General features: G+C 42.5%; 2 protein-coding genes across 6 annotated transcripts in view; one reads left to right on the forward strand and one right to left on the reverse strand.

Moving 5' to 3' along the window:
- The first annotated feature begins 37 nt into the window (after positions 1-37).
- On the forward strand, positions 38-16,974 carry noc2l (NOC2-like nucleolar associated transcriptional repressor). Its single transcript, XM_034536436.1, is given in 19 exon segments — positions 38-72; positions 682-723; positions 725-820; positions 954-1,137; positions 1,221-1,470; positions 1,971-2,073; positions 2,166-2,244; positions 2,500-2,610; positions 2,726-2,839; positions 3,059-3,247; positions 3,793-3,932; positions 5,532-5,643; positions 8,409-8,522; positions 9,418-9,519; positions 9,840-9,983; positions 13,756-13,869; positions 14,070-14,205; positions 15,972-16,064; positions 16,741-16,974. Coding segments are annotated over 19 exon segments (2,262 nt in total). The 5' UTR covers positions 38-52; the 3' UTR covers positions 16,860-16,974.
- Positions 16,975-18,012: 1,038 nt separating this feature from the next.
- The window catches only part of samd11 (sterile alpha motif domain containing 11), a 48,955-nt gene continuing 42,899 nt past the window's right edge, over positions 18,013-24,068 (reverse strand). For 3 of the 5 annotated variants that reach the window (XM_034536567.1, XM_034536571.1, XM_034536570.1), the window contains exons 11-13: positions 20,988-21,121; positions 19,904-20,014; positions 18,013-19,685 (exon numbers count right to left, since the gene is read on the reverse strand). In XM_034536567.1, the coding sequence (XP_034392458.1) occupies positions 19,401-19,685; positions 19,904-20,014; positions 20,988-21,121 (530 nt within the window). In that variant the 3' untranslated portion in view covers positions 18,013-19,400. The remainder of the gene's footprint in view (positions 19,686-19,903; positions 20,015-20,987; positions 21,122-24,068) is intronic. The other 2 variants (XM_034536568.1, XM_034536569.1) reach the window with 2 other exon arrangements.

A 24,068-nucleotide genomic window follows, 5' to 3' on the forward strand; every position in this document is an offset into this window, starting at 1 on the left:
GGGGCATTGTGGGTATTGATGTTTGAGGACGTAGTCACGTTTCGGATCCAGCATGGCAGGGAAGCAGAAAAGGTACGTAGATATTGTCTTTACTATGTGCTCTATAATTAGAGTTTTAACGAGTTGCACGTGTTAGTGTAGGTGTTGTCGGTCTCGTTCGTGTGTTTTCAGGGGTTTCAAAGACTCGTTTTCGCTGACATTGTGGGCGAAAGTGTATTAGCCTCCCATGCTGTTAGCGCTAGCTTAGGTGGTTAGCTTAAATAAAAAACAGCTACATGTTCATTCTTTTATCCAAATGAAAATCTTGACTGATTTGACTCGTTAATCGAAAAGCCGGCAGTGAAAGAAACGTTTTAATGACACTAGAATGTACTGTAAGTAACTATATACTTATATACTGTAATACAGACCCCCCCCCCCCCCCCCCCCCCCCCCCCCCCCCCCCCCCCCCCCCCCCCCCCCCCCCCCCCCCCCCCCCCCCCCCCCCCCCCCCCCCCCCCCCCCCCCCCCCCCCCCCCCCCCCCCCCCCCCCCCCCCCCCCCCCCCCCCCCCCCCCCCCCCCCCCCCCCCCCCCCCCCCCCCCCCCCCCCCCCCCCCCCCCCCCCCCCCCCCCCACACACACACACACACACATGTGGCCAACTTATTTCATATGTTGAATTGTTGTCTTGTTTTTTTTAGGAAGTTAGAAGACCTCAGTGTGGATGAGTTCATGCAGTCAGGCTTTTGCCAGTGAAGGTGAATCTGATGAAGAGACTAAACAGCAGAATGGACTCAAACCGAACAAGAAGAAAGAGCTGGAATCTGAAGCCTTCACGACGTGGGTCTTTTGATATGGTGTCAATATTTGTACATACTGTATATTTGTTGTCATAGTAATAACGACATGAAAACCTAAGGAGTGCAGACGAACAACTCCCTTGTGTTTTTTGTGGGTGTCTTTTTATCCATAGGGATGATGGGAAAAAGGGTAAAGCCACTCAACACAAGCAGCAGCTGTCCAGGTTAAAGAACAAAGATCCAGCATTCTACAAGTTCCTGCAAGCAAACGACCAAACCCTCCTAAACTTTGATGACACAGACAGCTCTGAGGATGAGGATGAGAGAAAGTATCACAAATTGCCATCTGCACTGGAGGTAAGCTGGCTGCCGGTGTGTGGGGTCATGATGAGTTCATTAGTGAAAACAAAGGTCTTCATACCATGGTGGTTTGCATGTAGGAGGCCGGCTCGGATGACGACGTCTGTGACGATGAGGACGATAAGGGTCAGAAAGCTTCGAAGAAATCCAAGAAGGCAGTGGAGACCATCAAAGTCACAGAAAAAATGATTGCAGACTGGAAAGTTGCAATGAAGAAGGAACCCACCCCTCGTCTCTTCAGAGAAGTCACCCAGGCCTTTAAGGCCGCTGTGGCCACAACCAAGGGCGAAGGAGGGTCTCTTTGTCGATACAAAGTTGCTGACAGCTCAGGTAGGACACCATGTTTAATAAGTGTATTCAAACTGTTGCATGTTGAAAATTATTATTAGTACAGAAAGCTGGCATCAAATATCTATTGAGATTTATTCATTTCTGATAACAAAGATGATTCAATAGAATATTACGGTTTAACACCCTCAAATGTAATTAAAGTTTAAATTAATAAAAATTGCCCTAAATATTATTGGTGTCGGAATGCAGTTTGAGATTTCCAGTGCGGGGGTGGTCACAGTTTCATCAATTTGAATACCGTAAAAAGAGCATGTATAATAAAGAAACCACAGTAGGTTCGACAAAAACCAAACCAACTACTTGTTTCAACTCCACAATCTCTGCACTGTTTCTGATAACTTTAAACCAAATAAACAGTGACTTATTAGATGAATTTGAATGTATTGCATTGATAGAATTTTACTGAGTGATACAAACCAATTCAACATGTTACGCTCCAGACATATGCATAAATATATCTTTCCCTTTACTGTCTGCAGTGTTCAACGCCCTGGTCTTGTTCTGTATCAGAGATATTTTTGTGGCCCTGCAGAGGATTCTCAACTTGAAGACAGAAAAAGACCAAAAAAGTATGAATTGGATGTCACATTTTTTTCCCCTCCTGTTTATATTCTTAATGTAGCTGTTGAACGATAGTTCAGTTCTAACTTTGGTTTCTTTTATTCTGTTCTCAGGTTAGTGGTCCCATCGGCCAGTCCCAAGTGGCAGAAGAATCAGATTGACATCAAGATGTATCTCAGTGGAGTAGTTCAGGTTTGTTTTGCTCTTCGATTCAAGTGTCTCTCCTCTGTGTCCTTCTGTGCTTCTTTCCATTTAAGTCATTTAAGCCTCTTATATTATTGGGAGGTAGGTGGGATGAGATTTAGCAGAGAGAGTGAGGAGAAATGTTTTTCTTTGACACAGAACGATCAAGTCATAACAAAGCTGTACGTGCCATGGTGCATTCTGAAAACATCCCTGTGTTAACTTCTGTTTCCCTGTCTCTTTTGTCTTTCTCTCCTATTCTAGCTGTTATCCTGTCTGACAGAGGCTACAGTCATCAGTGCAGTCCTGCGCCACGCCAACCAGCTCATACCGTATTACCTTTGTCTCCCCAAACAGAGTCGTCACCTGGTAAAGGTAATGCGTAAATTATCATAGGATGGTGTGGAATGTCTTTCTCAATTTAACGCTGCAAAAATTGGTTTTCCATGTCAATTTAAGCTTATAAGCCATCTCATGTCTTTGTGTACAGCAATTGTTGAAGCAGTGGAGTACAGGAGAGGAGACAAGTCGGGTTCTCGCCTTCCTGGCACTCAACAAGATCTGCAGACACAAGCAGGACAAATATCTTAACCCTATTCTTAAGGTGAGCTTAATGCAAAGTGATACAGACATGGAAGCGCATTTAGCAGACCTGGATTTACAGTGGGCTAGAATTAACTGAGTGGTTTCTTGAAATACTAGAGAGTAAAAAGATAGTTCATTTTCTTTTGAATTCGATTTGCACTGCAAATGCTTAAAACCACAATTAGCCCGTTAGTATTTCCATTTGTCCTGCTTATGATGTTTTTCTTTCTCTTTGCAGCAAATGTACATTTCCTATGTACAAAATTGTAAGTTCACGTCTCCCAATGCACTGCCCATGATCAACTTCATGCAGCGAACCCTTACAGAGATGTACTCCCTGGACACACAGGCGACTTACCAGCACGCCTTCATCTACATCCGACAGTTGGCCATCCACCTCAGGAATGCCATGACCATGAAGAAAAAGGTAGGCTTTTGACTGTATGTGCTCAGGGAAAACGGTCTGCTTTTGTGCTTATGAAAGCTTTGAAATGGCATACTTGACATATAAAGACATATTTAAAATGCTCTCCTAGTTTACAGGGATACAGATATTCAACGATTCTAAATGGGATCCTTTGTTTTTGTCATCAATAGTGGTTATATGAATAAAAACATACAATTCATTTGATTAGGAAGTAAATGCATTTATATATCGTTTTAAATGCATTCTTTGATTGAAATAACACCCTGACATTTGTAATTTTAATTATGTATTATAAGTTGCCTAGAGCTAGTATTAGGAAATTAAGCAGTTAATAATTCCATAATGTAACTGTATTTTTCTCTATGTGATATTTTTTGCTTTATTATCTTCCTCCTTAGCAAAGCACATTGTCAAGAAGATAATATAAGAAGTAGAAAAAGATAACATTGAATGAACAAACAAAAGTTCAGATCCTATGGAGTTTCATGAAGCTTAAAGCACCTGTAATAAGACGCTGACCAACTGTCACTGTGTGTGTTCTGTAGGAAACGTACCAGTCGGTGTATAACTGGCAGTATATCCACTGTCTGTACCTCTGGTGTCGGGTCCTCAGCACCCTGCATCCCAGTGATGTCCTCCAGCCTCTAATCTATCCACTCTGCCAAGTCATAATTGGCACCGTGAAGTGAGTATATTTCTATACATTTTTATTATTTAAAGTTGTATGAGACTTGCATATGTGTTTTAGACTATATTTAATACAAATAAAAGGACCCCACAGAGCTAAAGACTAATTATGGTGTTTAGACATAAGATTAAGATGAGAAAAATGTATTAATAGTTACTTTTCTAACTCATTGTTCCCCGAAATAACACAAAAAGGCCGTCAAAGCACCTAAACAGTATGCTACCCACTGTGTACTTCTACTTCAGGGGAAAACATTGTTGTTCTGAACTTGTTACGATGCAGATTCAGAAAATAGAGCATTTGAAATATGATGCATATTTATTCATTAAACTATCAAGCATCATGTTAGAAATGAAAGCTCCACCTTCAGCAGACATTAAGTGCATTTAAGTGCTGACGATGCCTCTCTTTCACTCTTCCCGCGAAGTAAACATTTGAATGCAGGACTTTTACTGTGCGGTATTGATATTTCTACTATTAATAGTTTTACATTTGTAATCCAGGCTGGAGTTTCCCACGATGAGTAATATCAAAATAGGTTTATTAGTCTTTATTTATCTGCTTTTACATTAGCACCGTTGTAATAAAATAGAGCATGGATTTAATTAGTGACGGTATTTTGCTGGTGGTCACGTTAGTTTTGTAAATATCAGAGAGCTGGGAAAGTTACTCGCGGTGGAAAAACACCCAATACATTTTCTGTCAATCCTTCTGCCTAATTAGAAAATTAATAATTGTTAGTCATTGATTTCTCAGGTATTTTTGATCAAATCTATTTTGTCCTTGCAATATTCACTACAAAATACAAATCTGTGCCGTTTTGGTGTCTGATAAACCCTTAAACTTAGAGCCGGTCTTGAATTAGTTACATGGTTGGCAGTCGGATCTCAGACTTTATCTCTTGGCATGTTGAAGTGTACTTAAGAAAGACACTGAACACCAAGTGGCACCCGATGGGCAGGCCAGCGCCTTGCATGGCAGCTCCGCCAGCATTGGCGTTTGACGCATGGTAAATGAATGGATGAATGAGAGACACATTTTAAAGTCCATTAACCATTTGTTCTGCACATCCACTTAATATCAACACTAGCTTCACACATCAACATAAAGCTCTCAGCAGAAAATGAAGAGAGCATTACTGAGAATAAAGGGTGTCCTGCTGTGACGAAACTTAATGAGTGACAGACTGGCTGCTGTCAAAAATCGATAAATAAGGCAAGATTATGCACAGAGGACTGCAATGGTGCTGAACATTGACATATGGTGGATACAGGGACTTATGGTAATATAAAAACAGTGTAATCATCATTGAAATAATCTGCCTTCTGTACTTTATCTTTATCACTACTCTTTGATAACTAAATTGCAAAAAATTTGTATTTATGTATATCAAAATTTATATTAATACCCGTTACCCGTTTTTTTTTTGTGGGGGGGGGATTCACAATTAATGATTAGGGTTTCATCCCCCCAAAAATCTCTTATCATGTCATTTGTTAAAGGTGCTCAATCTGTGTCTGTGTGAAAACCACCATGTCATTACATTTTGCCAACAGCAGATGGAGACATTGACCACGGTTTTCTTTTCCTGAACAGACTGGTGCCCACATCAAGATACTATCCTCTGAGAATGCATTGTTGCAGAGCCCTCATCCTGCTGTCCAGCAGCACCAACACATTTGTACCTGTGCTGCCTTTCCTCTTGGAGGTAAGTCGTCACGTCATCTCCAATGACTAGCAGTCACAGAGCATAAATGTGGATCTGATGGGATTTATACAGCTTGTGTCAGGGTTCCAGTTTACATTTTTCCTTTAACCAGTACACTGAACTGAAATACCTATATTGGTTTTGAATTATGCATAATAAACAAAAGTCAGTTGGTTGTCTTCGGCTCAAACGGAAACGCTAAAAAGGGAGATGTGATGAAATGTTCCGTCAGTCGTTTGCTGTGGAAAACGTCAGTGGCGTCTGAAAGGCATTTTGGTCTCAACGGCCACAACTGAAGGAGTTCAGGGGGAAACGCATCGCAAAGATAGGACTGCGTGTGCGAAAGTGAGAGAGAGTGACACCTTTTGTTATCAGACCAATCACAGGTCACCAACTGACAACATTTTCTCTGGGTCAGGTGTTACGCATGTGATTGTGCGGTCTGTGTGTCTTTTGTGTGCGAATGTGTGCAAGTGTTTATGCATGCCGTGGGGTGGTGCTGGCGGCAGCGACTAGCTCGCCCCACTCTCTCTCTGTGTGTGTGTGTGTGTGTGTGTGTGTGTGTGTGTGTGTGTGTGTGTGTGTGTGTGTGTGTGTGTGTGTGTGTGTGTGTGGTGTGTGTGTGTGTGTGTGTGTGTGTGTGTGTGTGTGTGTGTGTGTGTGTGTGTGTGTGTGTGTGTGTGTGTGTGTGTGTGTGTGTGTGTGTGTGTGTGTGTGTGTGTGTGTGTGTGTGTGTGTGTGTGTGTGTGTGTGTGTGTGTGTGTGTGTGTGTGTGTGTGTGTGTGTGTGTGTGTGTGTGTGTGTGTGTGTGTACTGCGTGTGTGTGTACTGCGTGTGTGTGTACTGCGTGTGTGTACTGCGCAAGCAGTTTGACCAAAGCGATAAAGGCTCGGTTGTGGTTTACACTCTGGTCCTAACACGCTGTGCAAACCACATCCTCCCTGCTTATGACCCACCTCTTTTTCCCTGTATACACACTCTAAACCCCCTCCCCGAGCCCCCCCAACAGAAAAACGTGTTTTTTTTTTGTGATGCACAATATTTCCTGTGCTTTTCCTCCCTTACTGTTCCCCTTGTTAAAGCACTGTTAAAGGCAGGTTGAGGTACGCTGCTTCTGTTTTAATTAGAGCAGTAGAAGAAGCCCCTTCTCTGTGTGTGTGTGTGTGTGTGTGTCTCCAAGGGGGGTGTATGATTTGGAGCTTCCTGCTTCACTAGCTGTGTATTTATTTGTGTGTGTGTGCATGCACCAGGGTTGGCCCATGCCTTCCCACTTCCCCCTGGCTCCCCCGCAGACCGCCACCACATCCTATGTTTGTACAGACAGCACCGGCCAGGAGCGTTGCTCTGCTTCGCACAGTAACGACCACACACACACACGCACAGAAATGCACAGAGATATGGGGAGTCAGAAATAGCTTGATACACAAATACAAGACAGAAATTCACTTGCGCATTGTGGGCAGATGTGAAAGCTAAAGCTTGTCGACAAAAAGCCCACACAATGGCTAGAATGTGCTTTCACAGACTAAGATAGAAATTTGTCACCTCAGTAACACTGCAGGATGTAAAGTGAACTGTAGAATGATCATTGTCTCATGAAGGACATCAACATATACTGTCCCTGTGGTTGTTCACTTGGGTTCCCCATGTTGAACTTGTGAAAAAGTGAGATTTCCAGGGAAGAAGAAAATAGAACAATTGTAAATACTACATTCAGAAACTGAGCAGGAGCAATATGGAAGTTCTAATAAAAGAGTTAATTAGTTACAGGGCTTATTACTTCAGGACTGCTTGACCTTCTTTTTGTTATAGATTCCTTCAGTGTGTTAAGATTGGATAGGCGGGCAACAGGTTGAACCAAATACTGATGGGAAGCAATAATAATAAAGAGCAATAATCACAAAAGTAAACTAAGGTTATCAGGTCACATGTTCCCCCCATGTTTTGTACTTTGCTCTGGATCTATTGTACTACCCTGTTCTCATAGTATGCATTTCACTACACGACCAATACAGTTGAGCATTTCTGAACAGTTGGGTGTTGTAAGATTCGTGTTCAAAGCTCCGGGTCCCGTTGGCCGCAGGAAATTCAGGATTCGAGTTAAAGTTTAACAATATTTAATGGCAAAGATAATACTCATGTAGCGTTCACGATCGTGGGGCCAGAAAGGAGGAACTCTCCACAGACGGAGTGCAGCTCCCAGGGAGCCACAGACCGGGGCTGTCTCGAGTCTCCAGACCAGTAGAACCATCTCTCCCCAGAACAAATGCTCGGTCGTTAGTCTGGTCATGCAAATGAATTCACACCTAAAGGTTAGTTCCATTGGTCAGTTCAAAGGATGCCGCAGTTCTACTCACTACGCCAATTAGTAAACAGGCGAGGTCAAAGCTCACTCTTCCGGTCAAGGACAGGAAGTTCCCCTTCACAATAAAACCCTATTATCCTGCCTTCCGAATAAAAGCAACACATTAGGTTTCAATCGGCATCCATTTTAACTATTGTCTAAACAATAAAACATTCATTCATTCTCATGCATCATACAGTTAATCATTACATTTGTCATTAAAACAGAATAATAAAACAGTGATCCTCTTCTTATGTTTCATAATACATTCCTCCAGAATATTCCTCATAATATCCCAAATTAATTATCATATCTTCCTTTATGTATTAATTTAAAACATAAACTTCTCTTATCTACATGTGCAAATATATATAAAATCCACTACAACCTAACAGTGTGAACATTATTTTTCCTTTTATAGATCCTCCAACAGGTGGACTTCAACAAGAAACCAGGCCGAATGAGCAAGAAACCCATCAACTTTGCAGTCATCCTGAAGCTTGGCACTGTCAACCTAATAGAGAAAGCCTACAAGGTAAGATCCACTCCTGGTTGAGGGGAGACGCGGGACACATTATGTCCTCTACAGTTTTGTATGTATGCTCCCATTGGCTTTGGTGTTTCTGATCTTTGTTGGAGCAGCAGCTGATCAGATGAGTGGTTCAAATCTTAGTTAATGTTATTTTCACGTTGTTCCCTTCCACTGTGTGTTAGCTGCGTGTGTACATAAGGGGATTGAGGGCAGCACAGAAAGCCCCTTGTCAGGGCTCTAAACTGTCCCTCTGTCACCGTGCTCAGCACCGCAGCCAAGAGGATTGCAGCATGGCCGTCTGGGATTATCCCCCACACTCCGCTCACTTGAGCTATTTTCACTGCTGTCACCTGGGCAGCTACCACGAACCCCTGCCTCATAGACCCACAGTGGACCTGACTACACAAGCACTGATCTGTCTAAACCTGAACGCTAGAAAATCTTGCATTTGTATTGACAGAGAGGAAACGACGTGTCAAGTAATTTAGATGATGGCTTTGCTTGCTCTAGGTTTTTCAGTTACATTTGAATCAATCTATTTCAATTCCAGTATGTTTTATGGCTTCATGGATATGTATTTGGCCCATCTGTAGTTTGTTGCCAGGCACTGCTTTAACTTAGCTTGGCTAGGAGACATCGTCAGCTGATCAAAATAAGTTCTAAGAGTTATTTTAAGGCATGAATCTCATTCATGCTTATCACCATTTTATGTCACTGGTTTTTATTAAGTTAGCTTGGTAGCCAACCATCTTTTTGGAGGAATTTCCTATTTTTAATTCCCCCTTCTAGGCTCTGAATACTTATTTGACCGGAAGAAACGACCATCAGTGGGCACTCCACGCCAGACCTATCTGAATCGAGGATGAGTGTCACTTGCTAATTTTGCTGTTGTGTTTAGGACGGGTTGATTGACCAGCTGTATGACCTCATACTGGAATACTTCCACACTCAGGCCGGCACCATCGGGTTCCCAGAGCTCGCCCTTCCCACCGTCATTCAGGTAACACAACCTTTTAAACTGATCTTGGAGTGGGTCTAACTCCAGAAAGACCTTGGTCTGTCTTTATCTCCCCATTCTATTGTACACACACAGGTGATGCAACAGTACATTCAGTCTAAACTAATTAACATAGTTTAAAACTGAATAGATGATTCAGGATCTGGTTCAGGATCTGCCAGGCTGAACCTGCTCCCCTCAGGGACAACAACCACAAACCCTCTGCTGTGCCTAAATGCACCGTATGGGCAGACTGGTTTTTTATTATTTTTTTTTTATACGGGTTCTCTCTTTTCTCATACTTCGCCTCCATGTCCCTGCAGCTGAAAGCGTTCCTGAAGGAATGCAAAGTGGCCAATTACTGCAAGCCGATGCGCCAGCTGCTGGAAAAGGTACAGGAGAACAGCAGCCACATCACAGGACGGAGACAGAAGGCTGCCTTCGGAGTGGCTGATGCCACTGCTGTGGTAAGTGTGTGAAAGAAAGAAGGGAGGGCAGGGGACTGTCTTGTCCTGATTTTAACAGCCTGCTTTTCCAGAGTCCTTATTTAACCTCTTCTGTCCATTTGTATTTATTGGCGTGTGCGTGTGCGTGTGTGTGTGTGTATGTGTGTGTGTATATGTATATATGTGTGTAGTGTATATATATATATATATATATATATATATATATATATATATATATATATATATATATATATATATATATATATATATATATATATATATATATATATATATATATATATGTGTGTGTGTAAAATGTCAAAATGTAACGTAATACCCAAAAAAATCTAGCTGTTTTAAATTGATAGCAGACCTAAAGCGTAACAGAATCACAGCACCTGGTGACTGTGACTTACTGTTTACTTTTTCTTGGGTCATTGGTACAAACACAGGCAACGTCATGTATAGATGAACTAACACGTAAGTTTTTAACTGACGTGTATGGTTTCACCGGTTATGTAAAGATTGTATGATATCTAGTGGTTACAAATGCAGTAAAAGTAATATCATTTAAAAATGTATTGAAGCCAGAGTGATTTACAAGTTCATCCTTACAGCCACATGCTTTCTACTTTATTCGTGCATTCAAAGGGCTTCATACTACCTGGTATGTTTCCTCACAAGTGATCAATCTGAAATTGAGCACACAAAATCGCCCAAATCCGTAACCCGGACTCTGTTGAAATATTACAGAAGCGTTCTGTTAGACAAGCTCCTTATCAGGTGAGTGCCACTCATTTGGTCATGTGACTGCATTTTCCTATTGCAGTTTAGTTAAAGAGGTCAGAAGAAGCCTACAGTTTATTACTTTCTAATTAAATACTCGGCTTTGAACCATTTTATTTTTTGAATTTTAGCCCTTGAGTAAATTATTCTCAAATCTAAAAGGTAATGACTCACTTATTTTAGTTACAGTTAAGTAGGACTATACTGAATGTTTAGGTTTTTTTAATTTAAAAGCTTCAAATTAGGTTTTTCTATGAAGTCTTGAATGTCTGTAATATTTGAAGATGTCATCACCCTAAAAATCCATATGCTACATGACATTATTTACAATCTTCATCCTACCTCACCAACCGCTCTTACCGGGTAACCTGGAGAGGATCTGTGTCTGAGCCTTGTCCTCTGACTACTGGGGTCCCTCAGGGTTCAGTCCTTGGTCCTCTTCTCTTCTCTCTGTACACCAACTCTCTTGGCTCTGTCATTCGCTCGCATGGCTTCACCTAACACAGCTATGCTGACGACACCCAAATGATCCTCTCGTTTCCCCAATCTGAAACAAGGGTAGCAGCACGAATCTCTGACTGTCTGACCGACATCTCTCAGTGGATGTCCGCTCACCACCTGAAAATTAACCCGGACAAGACTGAACTTCTCCTCCTTCCAGGAAAAGGCTCTCCCACCCACGACCTTACTATTAACTTCAACAACTCAGTGCTGGTTCCGACTCCGACTGCCAGGAACCTCGGAGTGACGCTCGACAGTCAACTCTCCCTGACTGCCAACATTGCCGCAATAACACGCTCCTGTAGGTACATGCTGTACAACATCAGGAGAATACGACCCCTTCTCACTCAGAAGGCGGCACAGGTTCTGGTCCAGGCTCTGGTCATCTCACGTCTGGACTATTGCAACTCCCTCTTGGCAGGTCTACCTGCTAATGCCATTCGACCTCTAGAGCTCATCCAGAATGCAGCTGCTCGACTGGTCTTCAACCGACCGAAATTTACCCACACTACTCCGCTCCTCCGCGACCTTCACTGGTTACCGGTGGCCGCCCGCATCCGCTTCAAAACATTGGTACTTGCGTACCGTGCTGCGAACAGATCGGGTCCAGTCTACATCCAGGACATGGTCAAACCGTACACCCCAGCCCGTTCACTTCGCTCAGCTTCTGCCAATCTGCTTGTAGCTCCTTCACTTCGAGCTAAATCACGACTGTTTGCTGTGCTGGCTCCTCATTGGTGGAACAAGCTTCCCATTGACATCAGGACAGCAGAAAGTCTCTACATCTTCCGGCGCAAACTAAAAACACATCTTTTTCGACTATACCTTGAATAGGTAGCACTTAAATGCCGTAGTAGCACTTAAATGTCCCTTACCGATAGCACTTTAGTAGCACTTAAATGGCACTTACGGATAGTACTTTGTAGTTTAACTTTATTGAAGAAAATCTTTATTGATTCTTGTTGTTCTGAGTTTGGACTCACGGTTTAATGCACTTATTGTAAGTCGCTTTGGATAAAAGCGTCAGCTAAATGACATGTAATGTAATTTATACTATGAACGTTTTTTTGTATGGCATATTTGTGGCAGTATATACTTTTTGTAGCATTTGAGGGTCTCAATGAGTGTCTAAATCACAGTTGTTTACACAACAATATAACATGTTGTCATTTAGATCAGACATGTCTGCCTCGCACTAGTTACATTTTCAAAAAAGATAACTCGGTGTGATCCAGTTGCATGGTAAAGATAACCTTTCACGAGACGTTTCTTATTTGGGCTCTTGTCCAGTTGGACCAGAAGCAGCAGGCCATTGAACCGCCCTGACTGTCAAACCCTCCAGTCAGCGATTGGTAATGGAGGCCTCTTCCCCTTATAACTCTAAGCCTGGTTAGGAATGACCCTGTGGTTATTGGAAGCTCTTATGTGCTTTTGAACAGGGCCGCCTCTGCCTTAATGAGCAGCCATTAGTGTGTTTTCTGTGTTGACTCGCACTCTCTGTTTGCTACCTGTCTACACAAACATGCTTTTATGTGGCTTTGCTGCTCCTGAGAGTCTTGACATGTACGGCTGATTAATATTTAGGAGTGTTTGAGGAAGAAATTAAAGAGGTTGGTTTGTGTAATTTATCTGATGAGAAAATGTGTGTGCGTACACACATGAAAGTGTGTGTGTGTGTGTTAACAAAATACAACAGACAGCACGGCACCGCGACAGCGCCAGCTCCTGTCGCCACGGCTCTCTGCTCAGCAGAGGCTGTCGCCATGGCATCCACTCCCTGACATCGTAGAAGCAGTAGGTGTCACCGCAGGCGAAGGAGAGGGGACAGCCTTGCTGCTGCTGCTGTGGGAAAGGCCACAGCCTCCTTCCGGCCACAGCCCCCTGCTGATGTCATCCAAACTGAGAGCTAGCCTAATTAATGATTCCCTGCCTCCATCCAGGTTACACTCTGATGTCTCTTGTGTTTCTCTGCTGCCTCTGTGTAAATATTTAGTTTTGTTAGTTTGTGTCAAGGCAGAAGCTTTTCTAGTTTTCATTATGTTATCCTGTCTTTTTGTGTGTGCCTGTGCACACGTCATCCATCTTAATAGCGGCATGGTAAATGTGTTAAGCTAACTGGCGCAAGAGGCCGTGGCCTTTTTTCTCTATTGGATTTGTTGGTCAGATAATGTGATTGGGGCTAATCAATATCATCCACACAGACCTTTAGTGGCTGGAGAAGATCTTCAGGTCTCCCATTTCAGGCACCTTCAATCTGTCTTTTCCACATCTTCTGACTCTTGCCACTGACTCGTCTGTCAATACCGTTCTCCTGGTCAATTGATGTAAAGTTGCAATGGAAAGCCACATGTTATTAGGATAATTTTGGAACCTGAATAAAACTGCTGAAAGTCTCCTTAATAGAGTGCAAAAATATCTATCACTGTGCGCAGGAACCGTTAAATAAACCCACACACACACACCATACATTCTTGAACAAAAATATTGTCATTTTGTCTTATGTTAGGTGGCTTGGGAGAAGCAGATCTGTGAGGAAGGGACTCCCCTCAGCAGATACTACAGCCAGTGGAAGAAGCTGAGGGAGAAGGAGATCCAGCTGGAGATCTCTGGCAAAGAAAGGGTAACGATTCAACCAAACAAAGAAACAGCACAAACATTATCCTCATCCCACAAAGTCATCACCAATCACTGCTGGCTTTTTCTTTATAAATGCCACGGTTACACACAGTAGAAGCTTTGTTAAATTATGCTATGTAGTGGACCGTTTTACTGGCAGAACAGGTTTGTGTATTTACCCTGCTGGTTTTGTGTTCTGTAAAGATGGAAGATCTGGAACTCCCTGAGGTCAAACGTAGGAAGTTCCAGGAGAAGAAGGTGGAGGACAAGAAGGAGTTCAAGGATCTGTTTGATACCGACAGCGAATCAGATGGAGATGACGGAAGATTCAAACTCAAAGGCAAGCTTACTCGCACATACACTCACTCACACATTGAAATTGGCCTGCTGAGGAGTTTTACTTGTGGAACAGAAGGTTGTGATGTCTTGGCCTCTAGGGGGCTGTGTTTTGTTACAGCCCAGTGTTCTGCGGTGCATAAGCAAAGTTAGAGGTGAGGACGGTTTATTTCTTGGCAGTTATCTCTGTTTCTGAAACAGCCACTATCTTAAAGATTGGGCTACATGAGGCAGATCACCTGCAAAGCAGTTACCGCAAGGTTCTGACTTATTATAACATCCACAAAGGCAGTTTCTGAGGAACTACAAATAACATTTGATATCAAACTCGGGAGAAAATCACTACTTATCAGATGATTTGCCTCTGCCTCCGCATAGAAGAAGCGCCAGCCTGTTCTTTCTTTAGCCCCAGAACTTGTCCTCTCAAGGTCGTCCACAGGTCACAGGCAGCTGCATCCTGGCTTTTACAGCTTTACACTCGGACACGCTCCAAGCAGCATAAAGCCCTACGCAAGGTCACAGAGGAAAGGAGTAGGCGGCAGGGGGATTGTTTAATTTTTTTTTTTAATGCATCTGGACTTCATTGTCGGGAGAGTCCCAACAAACGGATGGGCAGCTGCCAGCAAGCAGCGAGCCTCCGCCTCTCCCCCGCTGTCCAGCCCTCCCTCCCTTTCGCTCGTCTTTCCTCCACCACTTGCGCACACATACGAGCTGAAACCCCCTGACAGGAAGTACAGGCTTGGATCCCAGCGGGGGGTTCCTAATTCAAACCAGCCCAGAGGTGGCCGCTCCCACTCTCCTCGCTCTTTCATTCTATTGCTCTCTCTCTCTTTCTTTCTGGCTCTGTGGGCTTCAACCAGCTGCCCCCGCATGTCCTCGCAACACGTGCGCACATAAAGACATGCACACCCACCACCCTGTCGTCCAGTCTTGAGGAGCCAAAAGCTTTTTGGGCGGCTCACCAAAGCTCTTTGTGGTCACACACACTTCCGGAAAAAACAGGGGAGTTTGAGAGAAGGGGGCTAATGATTTAGATTGATGGGTGGGGGGCGGGGGAATATATCTTACAGGTCATTTAGGGGCAATCTCTAAGGTACTACTGAAGTCTGTTAGTACCATGTGCGCACCAAAGAGTGGGAGTTGGTGATGGTATCTTTTTCATCGTAAATGCAGATGGAAAGCAAAATACCTGATATTTGAATAAACATTCTTTATCTGTGCGTGCGTGCGTGCGTGCGTGCGTGCGTGCAGTGTAGCAGACAGGAAGTAGCTCTGTTTTGCTTCTCTCTCCTCCGCGCCCCCAGCATCTCATCACCCCTTTACTTCAAAGCCTGTGGACCCCAGTTGTCCCTTTGGCTCGACAACACACACACACACACCGCACCCTAAGTATATCACAGCATAAATTCAGACAAACTCCCAACTTCTCAAGTGCACACAAACACACACACACGACTCTCCAATCATCCTCGTAGCTGTGCAACCTGCCTGCTATCTCCATTTGCTATATTTAGCCCGTGAGCATAAGATGTCTGAAATTGCCGGTAGTAAACTGTCATGGGTGTTTGTGCAGCAGCAACAGCGTCTGTAATCGACTCTCAGTTCCATCTCAGGAGGAAATAGACACTTCCAGCTGCCTCTGATGCCTGGCCCACATATAGGTGTCTCCAAAGTCCTCAGACGTCAGCGATGCACCAACGCAAACTTGGAAATGTCTAAAAGTAACGGTAGATCAAATTCAATGTAATGTTTTTCACCGTCTCTCCTCAGGGAAAAAGGGCCACCGTGGATCTGATGATGAGGATGATCTTGAAGAGCTATTTGACATGAGCAATGACGAGGGGGTGGAAGGCGGAGACTCAGGTTGGTACTATAGCAATATCCAAAAATTAGCATACCGAAACTAATTTGTAGTTTTCCAACATTTCTACTGTTTTTTGCTGTGTATTTTTTAATGTAGTATTCAGATGAGACTGTATTACCCGACATCATCAGTGCGTATATATAGTCATTTCTATGGAGTCTGACAGGTATAAGGGCTAAAATAGGATTGATTTTTTTTTGAGCTGCAAAAATTAGTCATTCAAGAGAAATTTCATCAGCAACTATTTTGATAAGCTCATCAATTGCTAAATACTGCCAAGATTTCTACCTGTCCAATCTGAAAATCTAGGTTTAGTTTAACATTATTGTAAAATACATATCTTTGGATATTAGCAAGCAATTTGATTTTTTTTTTTATAGATTTACCAATTAAAAGAGAAAATGATAGACAGATTAAAGTGCAATAAACCAAAGCAGCACTGATATTTTGCACAACATTCAATCATCAAAACTATGAATAATAGTGTGTCGTTATAATATAAGAGAAACTATAATTGTTGAAAATGCTGTACATTAATAAACACGACTTGTCCTCATTTAGAATGACTGCATTCATGTGCAGATTATCAAAATGTTTACTCTTGATACCTGCCATACCTCATACATTCCCATGTGGCTGAATGTGACGTTTAACTGCTTCCTGTCTTTATTCTAGATGAGGGTGATGAAATGGCCTCCAAGGCTCCTCAGCCGCTGTCCTCCTCTGCTCTGATAAAGCTGGCAGAAGGAGACGAGGATCTGGTGGAGGACCTGGAGCTGTCTGATGATGACTGAGGTTCATGGACGCTCACCTGAGACTTTTATGCTCTCCACCTTATCAAACATCTATAATTAGAATGTTATAGTATTTTGTATTACTAAATAAAAACATGTTCATGATATCATTTTATCGAGTTTTGTCCAAGTGTTTGCCTTGATTCTTTTTAATTTTTTGTTACGATGCAACTGATTTGAAGCGTCTACATGCATTTTGATGCATAAGTTCACCTGAAACGAGTCATTTGTGTCCTCCGTACATGTGCACACCTGTAGGCAGCCTCAGGCTTTGTGTGGACGGGCTATTTGGAGAGCGCTATGAGCCGGGCCGGCCAAGAGGAGGGGTACAGAGAGGCGGGTGTTGAGCCCTGAGGCAGCAGTGCTGTGCCAGGCTGGCAGGGTGGTGTCTGATGGTGTGCCAAGACTCTCTGCCCAGGTGGTAGAGCAGCAACACAGGCTGGTCTGTTTCTGTGCCAACTCCTCACCCACCCCCCGCCCCGACTACTGTCTTCTCTGTGTATTCACATGCTCAGACGCTGCTTTCCTACTCTCAAATGATTCCCCTTTCCTTCTAAACTTTACTGCGCCTTTCACCAGCATTGTCCTCTAAACTAGAAGGCTAGAAGGCCTTTATTGGGTGAGCGATCACTAGAGCAGAGTTGTTGTTTGACATGGAGTTTTGAAAATACATTTTGTGTCGTCACTTTTCTCCTGTAGTGGTTTTCAGTGAATGTAGAGGCCCAGCCTAAAGTGTGTGTGCGTGTGCGTCTGCTTCACTCTAAACTCTTTGAACAAGGAAGGTAAGTAAGTGGGGGCTGGTTCTGGTCTTGTGTGTGTGTGTGTGTGTGGGAGGATGAGGAGGGTCAGGTTTATCCCCACAGGCAAGAGAGGCCATGGCCTGTGGCTGAACCTCACACTCTGACAGCTGGTGTTGACCAGAACTGCCCCCCCCCCCCCCCCCCCTCATGGGACACCTCCCCTTCACACAGATGCATCAGGAGACTGCATACTCCCTCTTACATGTTTTTACAGAAGAACCACAAACACCTGAGGAGGAAAAGGCATATATACGTTGTCTGTCACAGGCCCACAAACAACGAGAGAGCACATGAATTTCTTAAGGATTTATTTCACCTGTGTGGTGAATAGAAAAATAGGATGAAGACAAAACTTTCGAAGGGAAATCTAGAGACCATTTTTAATTAATTGCTTGCGTAGTTTAAAAAAAAAAAAAAATCCATAACAAATTCCAAACATTTGCGATAAGAGCTTTGTGCCTTTCTTTTCCCTGCAACCAAGAGAAAACAAAGTTAAAGTATCTTTGGAATCCATCTTAAGGGCTAATTATAATACATATCATAATCTGCTTTACTACATCAAAAGTCCTATAAATATTTTTCCTCATATTTATATGCTGAAGTAGCATTCAAGATTGGAGCGTCTTTTAATATTACACTTTTTTTGAAATGGCAGAACAAAAGAGTATGAACAAAAGTACCACCAAAGTTCAGCAAGTCACATTTTTCTTCAGTAAAGAAAACCTTATTCGTGCAACTACGTTTAAAAAGTAAAAGTACCACGTATGTAACTTTCAGGATATTTTCATCTTAAGCATGATTCTGTACAATTTTGCATGTTTTTCCTACCTCCCACAGTAGTCAACACGAGCATACAATGACGTAAGCCGCACACACACACCATAGGCTTCTCCATTTCACTAACATTTTTTAACCATTTGTATGTCAGTAAATGACCACTCTTCCTGTGTCACATCATGTGAGACACTAGCCTTTCCCTGTTGGACCAGTCTTTCTGTTGACCATCAATGCAAAAAGAAGCAGACATGTTGTGGAACATGGTTTCAATTCCACACCTCCGGTCATCTTTGGTATCGGGACAGTGGAATGCATAGTTGCAGTGATAAGGGAGCTGGTCCGATCTGGTGCCGCTCAGCATAATGCTTCAACTCCAGCCTCTAAAAAGACTGCTCCACGCTGCTGTTGGGCCTCACGAAACAAGCTAGGGAAAAGAGGAAGATGACAAAAAGGGAGGACGTCTCTCTTTATTTCCTGGCTTCTTCAGGACTTGTGGTGAGAGCAATCACAGAGACGGAGACAAGAGAAAGAAAGTGAGTGAGCGGAGCTTCCTCCAGCCCAGGAAGGAAGGAAGAGTATCCGTTAGCGTCTGACTTGCAAGAATTTCACATTTGTGGCAGGCCTTCGCTCCTATTTTTTTTTTGGCAGGCTGTCTGTGACCAGCTGTCTCCACTTCCTCTTTTTTTTTTTCTTCCCTTTTTTCCTCTGTCACTTCATGTGTCTCCCGTCCAACCCAGTTTGTTGTGGCTTCTGCTCGGCTACAACCAATGCAGAGGAACTTATAAGCTGATTGTTTTGCTGGATACGGACGGTACAGTTGTCTCTTATTCCAGTCCAATATTTTTCCCGAAATTCCAGCGTCACGGTCCCAAGATGGGAAGAGTCTGGCAAATGGGGCCCGGGAGTCAATCTCCCTGGGTCAGGTTAGTTAGAGTCTGGCCTCCTCACCCCTGCCTGTCCTTTCCTACGAAGGAGTTTTGGCCTCGTATCTTCCAACTACTGTGGAGCCGTTACCATTTTCCTGCTTGGGGGAGGAGCACCCTGGGGTGGGGCCGCTGTATGGAGAGGAGCTGCTGCTGGTTGAGGTGGGTCTGTGGGGCAGGGACAAAGAGAGCTGCAAGGGGGTGTCAGATGGCGTTGTCAGAGAGTCCCGATCACGCTCTGGGGGGCGCAGTGCGGCAGAAGGCGGAAACGGGAACGCCAGCGGGAATCCAGTCATGTAGAAAAGCCTGCCAACGCGCCGCGCCACCTGAGGAGACAAGAGGAGACCATATGACTGTCAGTACAGCCTGTTGAGTATTGTATAATCGACTAATGCTGTATTTCAAACGGAGAGAGAGAGTAGAAGAGAGGCTGTGGGGGGAATCATCTATGCTACACTAGCAATTTGTCTTGGGCCTATGGACAAAAACACACATTCAGACACACACACACACGAGTCCACACGCAGGTCTGTGGTGTGTGTACCTGTGAGCGGATCTTGAGCGCAGGCCCCAGCTTTAGTCCCATGGTGTTGAGCAGGTGCTCCTCAGTGAGCAGAGGTAATGTCTCTCCATCAATGGCCTGCTCCCGAAACACCTGGCGGAGAGACAGCCGCTTCAGCCACAGCCCCGACATATACACACACACACACACACACACACACACACATACTCACACTCGACACACAAACTACATATTCATTCACACAACCGACAAAACAGTGTCTCTATTCCAAAATGTTACATATCCATTTTGAGAAATAGCCTAAATTTTCCATCATACCATTACCAATATAAGGGATGCAGTTGTTGAGGAAGTGTTGTCTAATAGGGTCTTAAGCAACACGTTATCTCTTAAAAGATGGGTTCACATTTTCAACTGACTCAATATTCACATGCCAGTGTGAGTATTATGGGTCATTGACATCTTTGTTCATGTCACTATTGGCCATGATGTTATGTTACTAGCTTGACTTCCGTGTAAGAGATGAAGGACAAATTCCAAAGCCTTAAGTTCATCTGCATCCAATAGCACGGAAAAAGGATTGTGGATTTTTTCATTACATTAAATTAACATTATGATCCACCACAGCCAGCATGATTACGGGGACTAATGAGTCTTAAAACATAAATATTATTATGTGAGTATTGTTTGACACTTAAAAAAAAAAAAAAAGAGAGAGATTGGTTTACTTTTCTCAAATTCTGGAAAGTACATTTTGGAACAATGTGAGCAATACACGCAACCATTTCAAACACACCCCCAGGCTACAGGTGTACATGCACCGCTAACTCAGCCGCAGTCACACAAAGCCCACGTATACGGCTGCACTTAGGAACATGACCATTCGTGCATCCACACACACATTCACAATAACGTTGAAACACACTGTTCTGTGCAGGTTTAGGGCTTCTACCTAAACTTAACGAGATGCCATTGAAAGCACTAGGGTATTTTTCCAGTATGTACGATATCTTGGTCACTGTGATTAGAAGTCAGGCTGCCCCTGGCCTCTCCATCCCCTCCTCACCCTCTCTCTCTTCCCTCTTTCCTCTTTCTGTGTCCTCACCTGTGTGTATTCAGCACATCCGGCCAGGCTGCTTATAAAGCCACACACGTCCTCCACACTCCACTTGCTGATGTCCTCCACAGGGTTTGCTGTGGCTGAGTCCTCCCCATCCATGAAAAGACCTCCCACAGAGCCTGGAAGCAGCAGCGGGTGAAAATGATGTGTCAATATAACTGGAGACAAAGTTGCTATTAAAACTGAGGATCTTGCTGCCATTTTTAGTGACTTGAAAACTGAAAGAATAAAAACTAATGTACGGCCAACAACGTCTTATGTCTCCATGCCAGCAATAGCCTGTGATGCGGTAATTCTTTGTGTATGACACACCGTACTATATACACACATATATATATATATATATATATATATATATATATATATATATATATATATATATATATACATACTGTACATTTTCAGACATAAAACCAAAATAGACATATTATTGAAAATGTTTTGGTGCAATGACCTGTTTCCTTTATTGGTGCAGCTGTTGAACTATATAGATGCTGTATAAATAAAGTTATTATTATTATACAACAACAGGAAAGGGGGAGAGCGAAAGAGGCAAAGGCAGCAAAGGCCTGCAGCTTGATATTGAATCCAGTGCCAAGGACTCAGCCTACATGGTGCACTCTCTATCAGGTGAGCTAAAGGTCGCTCCTATGATTGTATTTATAGAATGCAATAGCATCCTATACTATAACCTTTTTTTGGGGGCTTTTTTATAGAATATACAGGCTTATATGATATACTATACTGACTTTTTTGGACATACCTTAACAATTTTATTGCATTTTTATGACAATTACTGTACCATGACTTATTATGACATACACTTTTCAATCGCATATTATATTATGAATTTCTACGTCATACAACATTTTGTGACATCTTCAAGGCATACTATATTATATATATATACATATATTTTAAATGATATACTTGTATATGATGATATACTGAAATAAACTTTTGTATATATACATACTATACTATAATACTACTAATACTATATTAGTTTTTATATGGTAAAGATGTATTACTTTTTTTGAAAAAAATATATATATACTATGTCATATATACTATATGACTAAACTATAATTTGACAATCAATTGACATTCTTTTGGTGCCCAAAAAGAAAAATGGCATACTTAAAGACTTTTTATGACATACCGTACTATAACATGACTTTTTTCAAATGTTTTTATTTAATGTTTTGTTAACCATCTCCCAGACGTGGACTTCCAACAAAGATACAACCAGGAAAAGGGCTAAGCAGAGGATGTACTCAGAAAGTTGACCCTGCCTCAGCAGCTGACACAAACACTGCAATCCTCCAGTCTGTCCTCTGCACATACGTACATCAGTGTGTTTGGATCAGCCACCAAACAGGACAGGAACCGACTACAACGGGCAGTCAGAACTGCAGACAAAATCAATGGCGCCAGCCTGACCTCCATTAAGGACGTATGCACCTCTAGAATCAGGAAACGGGCTCGTAATATCACTGCAGATTCATCACTGCAGAACACCATACGCCAAAACAACCAGACACAAGCACAGTTTCTTCCTGCAGGCTGTCACTATGAAGAATAGTTCAATCAGTCATACGCTGCCAATGACCCTTTAACACTTAAATATCCACTGCTTCCATTATATATTATAATTTCAGTTTTTCATATACATTTTTTGACATACTATATCACTTTTTGCAACATATTAAACTTTTAAGTTTGTATGCCATTTTTCAACGTACTATACTGTGACTATTTATCACTTTTTACAACTTATCTTTGACTCTTATCTTTGACTCTTTTTTCAACATAGTATATTATGATTTATTTCAACATGAGTTTCTTGACATACTATGACATTTTATCAACATGCTATACTCTCAAAAGGAGTGATTAAAAAGCCAGACTATAGTATGTTAAAAACAGTCATTGTCTTGTATGTTGAAAAGTGAGATAAAAAGGTCATAATGTATTATGTTGAAAATCGTGATAAAAAATAGCATAAAATGACCTTTTCATACCTTTTTTTGACAAATATATATACTATGACATCGTTATCACATTTGTCTGCATACTATACGATTACCTTATCTTACATAGGCTGTAAGATAATTCATCTGAATTATTTTTGCATAAAATATTATGGTATTTTTAATCACATTTCTATGGCATAATACACCAAAACGTTGTATGGCATATACAATTACATATTTGTAATTACATTTTCCATGGTATACTAAACCATTACTTTTTTAATTACATTTTTATAGCCTAATATACGATTACGTTTTTATTCCTTTTATTACTAAATTGAAATAATGTAGTATTGAAGAAGACTTGAAACTAGCGATTTAGACCACAACGTCATGCTCACGATGTTTATACTAAGGGACTAAACCAAGTGAGAAGTAGGGTAATTTTCACATAGACTTCCATACAATCTGACTTCTTTTTGCAACCAGAGGAGTTCCTCCCTTATGGCGAGTAGAGAGAATGCAAGTTTAAGGCACTTCTGCATTGGCTTCACTTATCAGGACCGGAGGTTGCTGCCTGATCTGAACATGATGAAGTGATTAGATGTTGGTGATCAAATGTCAAAGGGCAAGGTCAGTGTGACCTCATGTCCGTCCCATTCTCGTGAACGTGATATCTCAGGAACACCTTGAGAGAATTTCTTCAAATTTGGGGAAAACTTGGACTCATAGTTCAAAGTGATTGAATTGGGGTGGTGAAAATATGCCAAATATAGCCTACACTTAAAATACTGGTTTCCACAACAGTATCTGTGTTGGCATTCCTGTCTGTTTCTCCAAACTGGAGGTGTGCCGACAGTCATCGACTGTAGATACAATGACCTCATAGAACCCCACTGCAAAAAACATGAATTATCCCTTTAAGCTGATCATGGTGGGAATGTGTACTCCTCTCTGTCCACGTGGTTGTGGTGCGCATGAGATCACACTAAGGTCAGATGCAGGGCCTCTAACAGGGAGAGGTCTTCACACAGGAGACACGCACACAAAGAGTGATGACGCTAATGGGCTTCACATGTCAGCAGTGTGT

This window comes from Cyclopterus lumpus, chromosome 7 (genome assembly GCF_009769545.1).
Source record: "Cyclopterus lumpus isolate fCycLum1 chromosome 7, fCycLum1.pri, whole genome shotgun sequence".
NCBI lineage: Eukaryota > Metazoa > Chordata > Actinopteri > Perciformes > Cyclopteridae > Cyclopterus > Cyclopterus lumpus.